Below are 16,336 nucleotides of genomic sequence, written 5' to 3'. Positions count from 1 at the left end.
TTAATGTAAAAGTATTTATATGAAATATAATAATATAAAGTTTTATTCGAGAGAAAATGAATATTTGAATATGGTTCAAATATTAAATTTAATATGAATATGGTTCAAATATTAAATTTAATATGAATTTGATTCATATTAAATATTATATGTTAAATGTGAAGGAGATCACAAACATAGATCTTCATGAGCAGCGGAAGTGGATCGTTCCAAATTCCATTCAGAATGAACACAAACATTTACAGTCTAACCGGAAACTAATAAGTTATGCATTAATAGAAATTACAGCATGCTACAATGAGATTCAAGGGATAGAGTATGCATACCTTTGAAGAACCATTCTTCAAGAATCCCTCAATTAATCTCCAATGCATCCACAGCAACACTCGAATGCAACGAACAAACCACCAACAGCATGAACAACTTGAAGCTCTTTGAACCTAATCGAGTCCAACTCGATTCACGAAGTAAGAACACCACCACAATGGTTACTTTGGTATTCTCAGTATGAGAATCCAGGAGTTGTAGGCTCTATATGATCTTGTCTTGAAGAAGAGAGGAGGTATGCAATCGAGTAGACGATCAAGTAAGTGGGAGATAAAAACATTGTCTATCGCATAGATGATGTACTCAATCGTTTGGTAAATGGACGCCTATCGCATATACTTTGCTACTCGATCGTGTAGTAACGATCAACTGAATAACTATCGTATAGTCAACTCTTAAACGATCGTTTAGTCTCTTAACTACTATCGCTTAGTAAAAACAATTTTCACTTGATAGCCTATTTTTGTGAGAATTATCCGAATGGATCAACTTCTAAATTTGGAAAACAATTTTTCTTTTATCTCACGGTTACCATAAAACTTCCAATAACCTCCCACTCAATTGGTTACTAGAGAAAAAAAATTAATCATCATATAATTAATATATTATAAATAAATATGATAACCAACTTATTATATTATATTTATAACCTATAATTTTAATATTTCATCATATGAAACATATAAACTACAGTTCTTTTTCTATTTTATGGTACAATATAAATCATATTTATATTAATTCCTCCAATTGATGTATTTGATACATTACACCAATTATATCACATATAATTGAATTTTCTCTTGTTAATTTAAACACTTCAAATTAACCCAAAATCTGATTCTCAACTTGAACCCATTGAGCTACCAAGGGGACCTTATAGACCTATAACTTGAATCTCCAACGGTACGTGAATAATTGACTAAACTCTTTAGTCACGAGATTCACCATCCGTTAACTGTCGAGCACTCTATTAAAGTCCGACAACTGCACTCTTCTCACTTCAGATATATTTCTATGTCCATATGACCAATCAACAGTGAGATAACCCTTCACAAATCGCTCGTAAGTACAGTTGGACCAATTTACTGTTTTTCCCCTATAGTTACATCTAACTCTTTAAGTACTACTGATTCCTCTAATGAACAATAAGTCATAGTCTTACTATGACTGGGTCCTCTCTTCCAAAGAGAGGGTGTGGCCACTATGTTCAAGACCTGAAATCAACCCATAAGGGAACCGTTTATCTACTTACCCCTGCTTGGGGAAGGAGTGAATTTCGTCTTGCATAACTGAGTTCCCAGCTCCCCAATCAGAAGAATCCCCAAAAAGGTAGACTTATTGAGTTGGCAATCTGGCCACTCTCACCAATACTAATCAAAGGATCACCTTCATAGGCAGGAGTTCTCAAAACACTCAGGATTAAGATCATGTAACCTATAGTCATTTTAGTGAAATGTAAGTCTCATTTATCAATGGCGTTATATAAAGAGACTAATCATCTCATGGTCTGATTTTATACAAACTCTTTGTATATGATACCCTTGCTCACATGTCTCCACATGAATGGTCAGGATCAGACTATCTGTAGCACTTTACAACACTTGTAAATATCTACAAAGTGGGTTGTATCCGTAGTGTTACCAGGATATGGTATCCCTTCTTTATCCTTATACTACAGACCATTTAGTTTATTATTTAAAGTATGATCCACATGTATGTCTCACATACATGCTTAAGTTACATAAAATAACCAAGGATCTTAGTTTATTGGATATGAGTAAATGCAAATAAAATAACACTTATTTTATTAATAATAATGTGTACAAAACTGTTTACAAACAACGAGATTCTGACAGAATTAGGACACCAATTCCAACAAAATGAGAGAATATTAAACTATAAGTTATATTATATGTGATGTAATATGAACTATAGGTTATATGTTATATTAGATATAACATATGTTTTTATACACACACACGCACACACGCATACACGTACACATGCATATATATATATATATATATAATAGTTTTTCTTTAATTAAATGATTTAGTTATTAGGGAAGGGATTTATTGGATAACTTTTCCCCTCCCCCCATTATTCTCTCATTAACTAACATATGGAAGTGGGAAAGGTTGAATCTTTCATCTTCCTCTTCCATTCTCTACTATGGTGTGCATTGCTCTCTCAAGATATAGAATTTTTGTGTGGTTGTGTTTGGAACGTAGAGATACATCACTGTGTTTTTCTGGTTGTTCGAGAGTTCGAAGGGAATTCAAAGTGTTCATCAGTTCAAGAAGAACGTGAAGAATTTTAGTTTTCAAAGGTGAGTGATCTTTCGATCTGCTCTTCCTTTTCATTTTTATGTGATGGCATATTGAATTATATCTAATGTTTATGTCTTCATTCTCTATCTGATTATATGTTCTGTAAAACAATTTTGGGATATGGATCCTTTCCGCACAGAGTGTCATCCACTCTTTCATAATCCAAGGAGATTGTTGAGGCTTGAGTAATGAACTATGAAATTTGAGTGATCATATCATTTTTGTGACTATGTATTTTATTCTACCTTACTCAAGGACAATCAAGAATTAAGTTATGGATGTTTGATAGCACCAAAAATATGCTATCTAGCTTCGCTTAATTCGGGGTTGTCCTAGGATTTTATGTGTTTATTTTACTATTTTGTGGGTATCGAGCACTGAAGAGGTAGAATCAAACATTTGAAGTTAAACGAGATTAATTTGAAGTAAATTGGAGGTAATTTGAGCATTCGGGCTTCAAAGGAGAAAAATGACCAAAATACCCCTTTGTCGCAACGATGCAATTCTATTATTACGCTCTCACGCTACGCTAGAAGGCAGAACACGCAGATGCAAGTTAGCATTGCGACGATTGCTCTATGCTTACCTTACACTCAAAGGCAGTAGCTGAAAATGTAGGACAACATTGTAACATTGCAAACTTCAAACGCATGGCGCTTCGATGAGAGCATTGCAACATTGTGTCCAACGTTGCAATGTTGCAACTACAACTATAAAATATTGTTTATGCCGCCTAGGTCAAAGGGATCATGATTTCTGATGATTCTAGTCATCTTCTACTTCAATTTCTCTCTATTATTCTTCTATTTTTCGTTTGGGAATGTATCAAGACAATACCTTGCCATTTTCCACGTCGATTATGGGTTAAGGTACTCAATCGAGCTTGAGTTTGTTAGCATTTTTTCCTATTTGATGTATTCGTAAGATTTCGAACTAGAGATTTGTAATTTTCTATTTCAATTCTATTTATCTTATGTTTACGATTATTTCATTGGACACTTGGGAATGTTTTAATTATCACTTTTGATTGGTATTGGATATGTGACATGTAATCTTTTTTTAATCAATTAGAAGCAATAGGTCCGGTAGCTTGCAAATCACCTAGATGAGCATTGTTCTAACCAATTTAGGATCGAATCAACTGAATGTCTGATTAAGATTGTTCCTTATTAAATATTCAACCTAACTTTACCCTAGATCTTAATGCAAATAGGGTAACTTAAATTAGTATATTGTTCATCGATTTAAATTGGACTAATTAGTTTATTAGGTCAGATTAACTAGTCGTTCCAATTAGTCCGGTTAGGTAAATTTAATTTCATGACTCTAGTAATGAGAATTATGTGATCGAATATATTTAATAGGTAAATTTCGAACTCAAATTAGACCTTCTCAAATTGAATTTTAGCATTTAATTTTATTTTGTGCATTTTAATTTAATTGGCAAAAAAATAATTTCACAACCCCTCCCCCTTAGTTACCCTTGGGCTTAAAACACTTTAGTTAAGAAATTCTAATTCTCCCTGTGTTTGACCCAATCTTGCCACTAAGATTAGCAGTTTGTTGTAGTGGATACGGTTAATTATTTGGTCTGGATTTAGGCGATGAAATTTGCTCCAACCAGCCTCATCCAACGAACCTCTATCGATGCTCATTTTTCGTTAGGAAAGACTTTTTCTATGCATTTTTAGACTTTTTTTTTCTTGTACTAAATTGTTATCAGAAAATGTCTTTCTTTTTTTTTTTTTTTTTTTTTTTTTTTGTAGTGAATGTTTGATTTGTGATTTAATTATCTTTAATTTGTATCTTCTTATCGCATGTTTTCATTTTAGTCTGATCTTATTAATTATATCACTAGACGATTTAGGAGCTTATAACAGATTGTACTTCTATCACTAATAGATAGTGAAAGAAGTTTGTTACTTATTTATTTATTAGTTATAAACAATAGGGTGTTCACGATTCGGTTTGGAACTCAAACCGAATCGAACCGCAAAATTTTAAAATTGTACTTTCTGAAACCAAATTGATTCTATTCGGTTCAGTTCGATGTTTTTTTTTTGGTTTTTTTAAAATTTTTTTTTATGCTTTTTCATAATTTCTAAATTATATTCAGTTTGGTTCGATTCAATTTTACTACTTTTTTTAGTTTTTATTGCTTTTTCATATTTTTATATTATATATATATTATTTTTAATATATTTATTAAAAAAGCAGTTCGATTCGGTTTCAAATTGGTTTCAACTTTGAAACCGAGTCGAATCGCAATAATTCAATTTGAAAATATATCGAACCGAACCACATTAATTCGATTTCGGTTCGATTTAGCATTCGGTTCGATTTTAGCGATTTCAATGAATACTCCTAATAGACAATGATAAAAGTCTATTACTAATAATACTAGTGTGAAACAACGTGGTTTTAATTTTTAGATGTTGCAGTTATTGCATGATCATTACATTATTAATTTCTCTATTTCCCTCATCCGCAAACATATACCAAGACCATCATCATCATCATCATCTTCCAAAATATTCCTCTTCTATGATCAATATTATTGTTATTCATACGCAAATGATGTTCAGATAATTTACAATTCATGGGTATGGGCACTTCAACGACGGAAGAGCAGCCTTCACCGGAGATGAGGCGGAGGTCAGCTAGAAGGGAGTTGACGCTGGCTGGGATTTGGGATCTTTCTCGGGAGAAGGAAGCGAGCGGTGAAGGCCAAGGTCAAGGGGCGCGTTAAGGGCAAAATTGTAATTAACTAACAATGGAAACTAGACTGCCACTTTTGCATTATGTTTATAGTTTTTCCCACGATTAAATCCTATTTTGACCTTAAATTTTGACTTTGATTCTATTTTGGTCTTTAAATTTTTAAAAATGTCTATTTTAGTTTTTGAACTTTTAAAAAGTATTTACTTTGGTCCCTACTATTAAGATTTCATTAACTCTTAAATAGAATAACTAGATGATTTGTATTTTTTAATGGCTAGATTGTCAAATAAATTAGGGTTAAAAAATTAAGAGTTTCAATTTTGAATTAAGTGGTAAACGATTTTCTATAGGAGATCAAAAGTCATTTTACGTTCAAGATTTTGTTGTATTAATTATTGACATTTTACTTCACCTTCATCTTACTCAACTCATGCTATACACAATTCCATTCTTAAGTAGATTTCATCCTTAAAGAGATAATAGATACTTAACAACAAGAACTAAAATAAACACTTTTTAAAAGTTTAGGGACTAAAATGGATATTTTTGAAAGTTTAGAGACTAAAATAGAACAAAATTTATATTCAGGAGCAAAAATAAGTTTTAATTTTTTTTCTATATTTACAAATATGTTGGTCAATTTTGCTATATAATAGAGATCATCTAATGACTAATTATAATTATTAATGATTAAAACATTAGGGAAAGAAGAAGCAAATTTACGTCCAAATATAGATTCTTTTTTTTAATAAAATAATGGTTTGTTTTATTTTTAGTTAAAAATACGCTTACAAGAAAATGTTTTCAAATTCTATGTGAAAATTTTCACGGTTAAAAAAGAAAAAAAATACTAACAGACTTCTATTAATTTTTATTACTAATAGATACGGATCGACTTTATCAATCTCTATCAAATTTTACTTTTTTATTTTTTATTTTTTTTTGCGTTAAATAATGGTAGGATAAAGATCAAACTACTTTTAGAAGTAATGTTATGGATGTCTTTAATTATCAATATTTTTGGATTGGTGCACCATTGTCTTGGGAAGAAAAATTAAACTCTTTTTTAAATCATCCATTTAAGTTTTATAATAACGTCAAAGCTCAAAAAGTTCAACTTCACTTAAATAAAAGTGTTAAGGTATATATAGATAAAGTGATATTTGTAAGATAGCTACGTACATCTCTCTACTATTTTATTTCTAAATCAACTTTAAAATATATAAAGTAGAGTCTCAATTAGACATTGATTTTTGGATTATTGAATGTTAATTAATCCGTTTCATGTCCAACCTTATCTCTTAATCCTTGATTAAGAAAGGGTACCAAAATGCAAAATTTCAACAATGGCCACATGCACCATATCCAATTCAATGAAATCTTTTTTGTTCTTTAGTGTTGGCCGTACAATTTTGAACACAAGTCCTACCAAAGCAAGTATTTTTCATTAATTATAAGCACCTTTTTTTTTTCTTCAAGAGGACAAATTTACATTATTAGCACCACACAAATCTCCAAAATTCACACTGTTTAGTCAAAATAATTGAACATTATTACACTCTAAATTAGGATGGAATTTCAAAATGGGTTAGAATGAAGAACTCTCATAAGCAACAAATCTCTTTTAAGAGGGAAACTAAGGATGTGTTTGGTATTTTAATGTCCAAATTCAAATTTTTTTTTTTTCAAGTTAGTGAATCAAATGTATTTTATGATTAATATATATTTTTGTGGGTTTATTTTTCTCGTAATAGTATTTGGATTATGTGTCATATAAGGCATGGACATTTCAAATACAACCTCTACAAGTTTCAAAATGTCTACAAATTATTCTAATTATCTATACTATTTTAGCAGAGGAGAATCTTTACATCTCTATATTGTTCTTCCATCTTCTTGTAATTTATTACAGATATTCGAATCGAAATGGTTACAAGCGAAATGTGGTGTTCTTTCGTGTATGAGTTTTATATAAATTAAAATATTGATATGAAACACCTCATGATTTAATGATGAATATAGGTATGAACGAGCAGTCACACCATTGACCATGTTACAACTATTCGAGTCAAGTGGTTACACGAAAAAGAGTGGTATATCCTTTTGCGCATGGGTGTGACCTAGACTATGCATATGAAATATCACGATCTAACAATGAGATATGTTTGAACAGACAATCATATTCTTTGCTCCATTACAATTATTTCGGTCAAAGTGGTTACACAATGATATGGGTATAACCTTTTGTGTATGGGTATAATTTAGACTATAGATATGAAATATCATTGTCTAGTGTGAATATATGTTTAAACGAACAATCACACATTTTTTATTAAAAATTTCATAAAGATCTATTTTATCTTTCTCTTCAAATAATAATTGTTATGTGTGATTCTAGACCGTATGACATAACCGACATAAAACAGAAACAAAAGCTACAAGAATAAGAAAGTAACAAGATGAGCCCCTAGGATCAAAATGGCCTAAGAGAGAGGATTAGCTTCAAGCCAGTATGCTAAGCCTCAACAAGGTACCAAACAGGACATGTTTGAGCATGTCTCAATCCAAGAACATCATCCTATGACCAATGAGGCATATACCCCTTGCATGCTCCGAGGAGATAAAAGGTTATCCTAATATTCGAAATTTTATGGATGATAGCCTAGGTCATTTATTCCTATAAATACGTCATTATAGTTCTAGGGAAAATAAGTCAATACTCACTCTCAATCCTCAAATTTCCACAATCTTTCATTTTGTGACTTAAGCATTGGAGTGTGTGTGGCAAGCACTACATCAGTGTGTGAGTTTTCATATATTTTGTATGTCACTTTCTTTTCCTCTCTAATCAAGTTTATTGTTCTTTTTCCTATTTGAATTTTCGATGTACAAGATTATTTCATAATTATAATCTTTTAAGAAACTTTTTATGTACCAAAATAAAACTACTGATAACTACATTGACAAAAGATTGGAACAACTCTTATTTTCTTCTTGAGTACGAATATTTTGTATTATTCTCTGTGTTAAATTATTCATAGGTTCCTATGATTTGAGCTTATATCAAAATGGGTCCACTTAAAAGTGTTTCAATAAGGTCTTTAAGTTTGAGTTCCGTTTCAATTCTGTCTTTAATTCACACGCTATAATATATTATTATTTTGAAAAAAATTACTGATTGTTTTTTTTTTTCCAATAATTTGATAACAAATCTGAAACAAAATAAGGACGGCTAGAGATCAGAGATTCATGAACCAGGCCATGGTTGCCAATGCTGAATAAAAAGGATTCGTAAATCAAAGTCAATTTGGAAGAGAAAGTGAAGTTCACGATTCAGTGTAATCAAATTCCCAATAGACAACTTCTACTCGGTTATGTTTGGATTGATTAGAGGAAAAAGAATTATTCTTTTTCAAAAAAGTCGTTTTTATTTAATCTCTTTTGATAAAAACAGTCTAAAATATACTATAAAAATGTTTCAAAATCTATTTTGAATAGTCAAACATTTCAATTTTTTCTTTAAAAAATTTATTTTCAAAATAAAATACTTGAAAAGTAAAACCAAATCTAATTATTTCTAAGGAATTGCGACAATTGGGTCACAACACAATTTCAATTTTGAATATGGAAATAAAAGCATATTTAAACTTCCAATGTTTTTGTAATCTTTTCTTTTCTTATTTTGTCAGTCCATATAATTTTTAATGCCTAGAATTAGTTATTTTCTAAAATTATCAAACTAAAAGGCCGATCATCCAATAGATCAACAAATTTAAAGTTCAATCCTCCAAAAGGATCATCAAACTCAAATGTCAATTATCCAAGAAGATCAATAAGTCTATGGGTCAATCATTTAATAAGATCAATAAACTTAAAAGTTAAAGTCTATGCATTAGATGGAAAAAATTTAAAGGATAAAAATTAGAAACTATAACACACTTACAAAAAAAAAAAAAAAAAAAAAAAAGTTAAGTTCATTTCCACAAATTAAATTTCCTTATCGAAATCTCAACTAAATAGTAATGATTTATTGTTTTTATTTTTATTAATTACTTTGACTATAAAAATATTTTTCCAGGTATAAAAATACAATAATTTATATACTTCTACCATTCTTTTTCCAATACAAAAATCTCAAAAGAGGATATTAGGAAACTCATTGTCAAATGGATTTTAAAGTTTTTTGAAGTATACAAAGTAAAATAATGGGAAATAAACAAAGATATTAAAATATTTGCTTAAAATCCCATGACAAAATAGGTAAAACAAACCTGCTTTATGGTAGGGGTATTCATTGAAACCGTTAAAATCGAACCGAATGCTAAATCGAACCGAAACTGAATTAATGTGGTTCGGTTCAGTTTGATATATTTTCAAACAAAATTATTGTAGTTCGGTTCGGTTTCAAACCTACCTTATGGTAGGGGTTTCGCAAGGTTTGAAACCGAACAGAACCGTTTTTTTAATAAAAACTAAAAAAAATGGTAAAATCAAACCGTGAACACCCCTACCTTACGATAAAAAAAATAACATATCCAAACAAATTAATATGAAAACATATTAAGCCCTTAACATAAAGTATTGGATGATAATGGCTATTGTATATATATATATAGCTGTTACATGCAATATAAAGCAAAGGAGTTTGATAGGGTTTTATGGTAAAAAGAAATGATTGTTCTAGTGGAGCCATGGATGTTGGAACTCCAATGTCTTTGTAGGAATATTAAGCAAAGAAAAGCCCTTATTATCAGCAACCCAAACACAATTTGAATCATCACAGCGATCTGAAAGCCAAGTTCCAGACTCTGGCCAAAATACCTCAAAGGAAGCATGCCCCAATCTGCTCTGAAAATTGCACCAAAACCTAGTTGTTTGCAAGAAATTCTCCTTGAATCCCCAATTGTAATGCTCTCCCTCGTTCTTGATCACGTGTACGCCTAAATCGTCGTCTTTCGACTTGCAATGAACCTCTAGAGCTGCATTCTTTTGATAGTTTATAATCGTTACTTGCCAATTTGTCAATGGAAGCTGGTACTTTGAATGCCATCCTACAACAGGAAAAAACAAAAAACTTTTGATTTGTTCGTAACGTTTCGTTTCTTGTTCAAAAAAGTGTTGTTATATGAGCTCAATGAATTATGAAACATATATGTGTTGCATAAAATTAATAGATTTTAAAGAAAATAACATGGAGTTTTTTTTCTATGCAAAATTATTCAATACTACTAAATTTGTACAAGTTTTAATATTATTAAAATTAAGTATTGGTTTGATTTTTGTTGAAATCTATAGTTGAATTAACGGAAATTAACTATTGCAGGGTTCAATTTGATATAATTGTAAATTTACTTCATAAGTCTAAGAGTAAAAATCGATTTTTTTTTTCATTTTATATATATTGTGGCGAAAACTTAATTAATGAATATTATTAAGACGTTAGGTTTTCTTCCAATAAGTATCCATATTTTAGGAAATTTTATCATTTTGATCAACAATAATACATTAAGATTATTTTTTAAAAACCAAAAACATAAAATAGGAAACAAAGAAACTAAAACCAAACTGCCTCGAAAGTTGAAAGGAATATTTTTCAAGTTAAAAAAAGAAAAAGAAAATAAATAACTAGCTTGAACTTTTAACTTTATATTTTCTCTCTTTTTAGCGAGATGTGAAAATGAATTAATGCATTACTCAAATTATATAACTCTACTTAATTTCTTAACCAGTTTATTTCAAGATGGTCTAACATGTGAATTTTCACTAATATTTTTTATTCAAATAAAAATAAATAAATAAAAATGTTAAAACATAAATAGATATATCTGATTATAATTCAATTACTAAGGTCTCGTTTGGTAATCATTTTATTTTATTTTATTTTATTTTTGAAAATTAATCATATATCCTCTTTATTTCTTACAATGATTTTCATCTTTTGTAACTACGATGGTTGAATTTTTAACCAAATTATAAAAACAAAAACTACTTTTTTTTTAGCTTTCAAGATTTGACTTTGTTTTTTAAACCATTGATAAAAAATAGATAACAAATGAGAAAATTTGGAAGGAGAAATAGTGTCTACAGACTTAATTTTCAAAAACAAAAATAAAAAACTAAATATTACCCGATAGGACTTAAATAAGAATATTATAACATAATTAGACGTACCACAATAACATTGTTCGACGTGGCATGCAAATGCTAAAACCAAAACCAAAAGTGCAAAAGATTTGAGAGCTTCCATGATCTTCTTCAATGGAGTATTTTCTATTTTGTTTCCAAATGTTTTGTGAAGATCTATCATTTATACTGTCCTCATCTTCTCATTATCTTTAAGAATTTAATCGTATTGTGTTATCTTTAGTAAAAAAAAAAAATTGTAACTAACAATCCGTTAATAAATTATTATTAGCGTTTTTGGAACTGATTTTTTTTAATTAACTGCAATTTGGCCAACTTTTAATTAAAGGGTTATAAACGGAAAGTGAATTGGTTTTGTTTTTCTTTTCTTTTCTTTTCTTGCCCAACTTTCAAAACTACAAAAAAAAAAAAAAAAAAAAAAAAAAAAAAAAGAGAGAGAAAAACTTCAAGGAAAGTAGGTTTTTTTTTTTTTTTTTTTTTTTTTTTTTAAAAAAAAAAAAGTTCCATGAATTGTGGATTTTTTTAAGTACAATAAGTATGCTGAGGATCTAACCTTCGACCTCTAGAGAAGAAAGTTATATAAATTATTGTTGAGCTAAATTCACTTTGATTTTTATGTTAAGACTTTTAGAGACGTCGTTAAAGATGCAAATCTACATATATCCACATTGGCTATACTTAAAATAAATAATAGGTCTCATTTGTAACTATTTGGTTTTTGTTGTTTGATTTTAAAAATTAAGTCTATTTCATCCACATTTTTTACAATTATTTGCATCTTTCTTAATTATAATGGTTGAATTCTTAGCCAAATTCTAAAAAGTAAAAAATAACTTTCTAAAAGCTATTTTTTTTTTAGTTCTCAAAATTTGGTTTGATTTTTTAAACCGTTGGTGAAAAATAGATAACAAATGGCGAAATTTGGAAATGGAAGTAGTGTCCATAGCCTTCGTATCGTGATCGTGTAGTCAGTAACTATGCGATCAGCATGCTAACTACACGATCGTTTAGCGCTCGTCTTTTCTAAACGATGAGCATCACATGCTCTCGCTACGATCATCTACCTTCAGCTTCTACGCGATCGAGCAACCAATGGTATGCGATAGAGTAAACAATTTACTCGATCGTTTAGTATCTAAATGATCGTTCAGTAAATACTACATGATCACATAGAAAAATCTACACGATCGTTTAGTTAAATCCCAACGATCATTTACCTGAGGCTACACGACACGACCAACTCTTGGTCTTCTTCTTCGCTGAGAACCGCATCTCCATGCTTCAAAACTTCATCACGAACGACTCGACTAACTCAAACACTTTGAATTACAGACTCAATTGCATGTTAATTATGCTCAAAAAACACAGGGGCCCTTACAAATTAACACTTTGAAATTTAAAGAAAGCTTTAAATAGAGACAATTAAACCCGTAAACATTCATCAACGCCATCCAAAAACACATTTAACAATTAAACGCAATACAGAAAATCCACCACGACTGTAAAAGAAGTTCAAAGCAGAAGTGAAATTTGGAATATCAGAACAACCTGACTCTGATACCAATTGAAGGAAATAGGACATGAGGATTTCCATGAGCAGTGGAAGGATCGTTTCAAATTTCAATCGTATATGAACAACAACAATTACAGTCTAGAAACGAAAAAATACAGGCTATGCACAAAACGAAATTACAACATGCTTTATTAAGATCAAGGGAAGATTTATAGTCCTTCCCCATTTTCTTTCATTTGTATTATACTGGAACCACTGAAGTCATTAGAATATCGATTCCTCTATTGAAAATATACCTTTGAAGACTCAACTTCAACACCCTTGATCACGAATACTTGAACAGACTCTAAAACTGCAACACACGAATGCTCGAATTTAGCGATCTCCAAGATCACGAACAATCAATAACAACCACACGAACACCGCGAACTCAACGAACGACCTCCAAAAATCTCAACAATGTCGAGTTGAGTATAACACCACCGCAATGGCTACCTTGGTATTTTCGGTGTGAGAATCCAGAAGTGTGGACTCTGTGTGGACTTGGATAGAGGAAGAGACCGAAGGAATAATCGTGTAAACGATTGAGCAAGTGGGAGATGGCAGAGGTCTATCATATAAACAATGTTCAATCGTTTAATAAAAGCTATGCGATCGTTTAGCTAGCTGAGTGACTATCATATAGAAACACTCCATGATCATCTAGTCTCCCTTCAGCTGTCGTTTAGTAAATTGACAGCCACCGTGAGTAATTTTCGAGAAAGGAAATCTCAAATCAACAACTACTAAATTTAGGAAAACATTTTTCCTTTTATCTCACGGTTACCATGAAACCACCAATAACCTCCTACTCAATTGATTATTAGATAAAAAGAGATAATTATCCAATAATTAATATTGGTATAAATATATATGATAACCAACTTACCATACTATATTTATAACCTATAGTTTTAATATTTCATCTCATGAAACATATAAACCATAACTCTTTTTCTATTCCATGGCACTTAATGTAAATCTCATTTATATTAATCCTCCACTTGATGTATCTCATACATCACACCGATCATATCATATATAATCGAATTACCTTTTGTCAATTTGAACATTTCAAATCAACATCAAGAACTGATTCTCAACTTGAATCCATTGAGCTACTAAGGGGACCTTATGGACCTATAGCTCGAAGCTCCAATGGTACTTGAATAACTGACTAAACTCTTTAATTACGGGATCCACCATTCGTTAATTGTTAGACACTCCACTAAAGACCGACAGCTGAACTCTCCTTACTATGGATATATTACGTGTCCATATCAACCTATCAACAGTGCGATAACCCTTCATAGATCGCTCATAAATACAATTGGGCCAATAACCGTTATGCCCCTGTAGTTACATCTAACTCTTTAAGTACCACTGATTCCTCTAATAAACATAAATCATAGTCCTACTATGACTGAGTCATCTCTTCTAAAGAGAAGCTGTGGCCACTATGTTCAAGCCCCGGAATCAACCCTTAAGGGTGTTGGATCAACATCAACACGTAGCGGAAGGGAATCAGGATCCATAAGCATTCTAATTCATTAATTTTGGTTGAAAAGAAACATGCTAAAAATAGAGTATAAAGGGTTTCATGAACATACCTTGGCTGAACCAACGAAATCTCCATTTTTAACTGCAAAATCCTCCGAATCCTTGTGTAGACCACCACAAGATCTTCCTTACTATCCTCTTGATGCTCTAGATTGAGTTATGAGACTCAAAATAAGCTGGAATCAAAGGGAATATGGAGAAAGCTCACTGAACAGAACCCATTGAAGAACACCTTCTTCATCCGAATTATTCAGCAAAAAATTCAGCCGGTTCTTCCCTCTTTCTTCACTCCAATCTCTTCAATATATTGCAGACTATCATGCAAAGAGATGTACTACATGGGATAAAGCTCATGCTTGGAGTAAACCAAAAGAGAAGGTGGGTTCCTTGTAAGCTACTTGAAGATGAACTTTGAAAAACCCATTTTCAAGTTTTGTGTAATTTTCAATTTCCAAAATCCATTTTGATTTAAAATCATATTTTATTTCTAAAATCAAAATTTATTAATTTTACAAATTAATTTCAAAAATTAATTTTCTAATAAAATTAATAAATAATTATGTAAACAATTTAATAATTCTAATTAATTTAATAATCTAATATTAAATTAATTTTTACACAAATTGATCTTCATATATTTAAATCACATTTAAATATATTTCTCCAATTCCGTTGATTCTAATTTGAACGTTTCAAATTAACTTATCACACTAGTCTTAGAGCTAATCCATTTTCGAGCTAGTAGGGGACCTCATGGACCTACAGATCATAGGCTCCAACGATCAGAGATTAATCAACTAAACTTATTTGATCAATCTAACCCCCATTTGTTAACTAATGAGTCACTCCACTAAAGCCCATAGTTGAACTCCCCTCACTATAAATATGTTATGTCCACTCGATATAACCATGATTAAGTAAGTTAACCCTTCATAGGCTGTTCATAATAACGGCTGGGTCAAATCTCTGTTTTACCCTCGAAATTACCTCATGTTCCTTAAGTCCCCACTAATCCTTAATGAATAATTTTTCTTGATCTAATCATAAAACCGATTTCCTCTCATGCCAAATGAGAGAGCAGGATCTCTTGTTCAAGCCCCAGAATCAACACTTAAGGGAACAACCTCTCTACATCCTTAAAGCGGGTAGGAGTGAATTCCCTCTTGCACCATATGTCCCCAGCTATTTATCCAATCTTACCCCTGAAATGGCAGTCATATTGAGCTGACACTGTTGAGCCAACCCTCACCTATGCAAACTAAGGGTAATCCAGATAAACAAGAGTTCATAGTTAGCTCAGAATTAAGGCAAGTTACCTAGGTCATCGCTTTGAAATAGTCAGTCTTAAACAGTAAATAACGTTATAAAGTAAGAGTGACTCATTTCGTGGTCTGATCTTGTACAAATACTTTTGCACAAGGACACCCCCACTCCTCATTGCCAACATGAACGAATTATGATCACTTCGTTTATAGCATTTTACAACTCCTTGTAACAACTACAGAGCAGGCCGTATCCAATAGTGTTACCAGAATAAGGTACCCAATCTTATACCATGTACTATAGATCATTTTGACTATTTACTCGAACTTGATCCACCTTTATGTCTCCACATAAAGTTCAAGTACTCATCCAATAGTCAAGGGACTTTTAGGTTTATTGGATTTCTATTCAAGCAATAGATCTATTCAATAACACCTTT

At 31.0% G+C, this 16,336-nt stretch overlaps 1 protein-coding gene across 1 annotated transcript; it reads right to left on the bottom strand.

Annotated features, from left to right (window-relative positions):
• Positions 1–10,058: 10,058 nt before the first annotated feature.
• On the bottom strand, positions 10,059–11,625 carry LOC120092935 (S-protein homolog 74-like). Its single transcript, XM_039051184.1, has 2 exons — positions 11,550–11,625; positions 10,059–10,429 (listed from the first exon to the last, which is right to left on the bottom strand). Exons 1-2 carry the CDS (start codon positions 11,623–11,625, stop codon positions 10,059–10,061), a joined length of 447 nt encoding a protein of 148 aa, XP_038907112.1.
• Positions 11,626–16,336: the final 4,711 nt, after the last annotated feature.

This window comes from Benincasa hispida, chromosome 12 (assembly GCF_009727055.1).
Source record: "Benincasa hispida cultivar B227 chromosome 12, ASM972705v1, whole genome shotgun sequence".
Lineage (NCBI taxonomy): Eukaryota > Viridiplantae > Streptophyta > Magnoliopsida > Cucurbitales > Cucurbitaceae > Benincasa > Benincasa hispida.
This window is presented reverse-complemented; position numbering and strand designations above follow the sequence as displayed.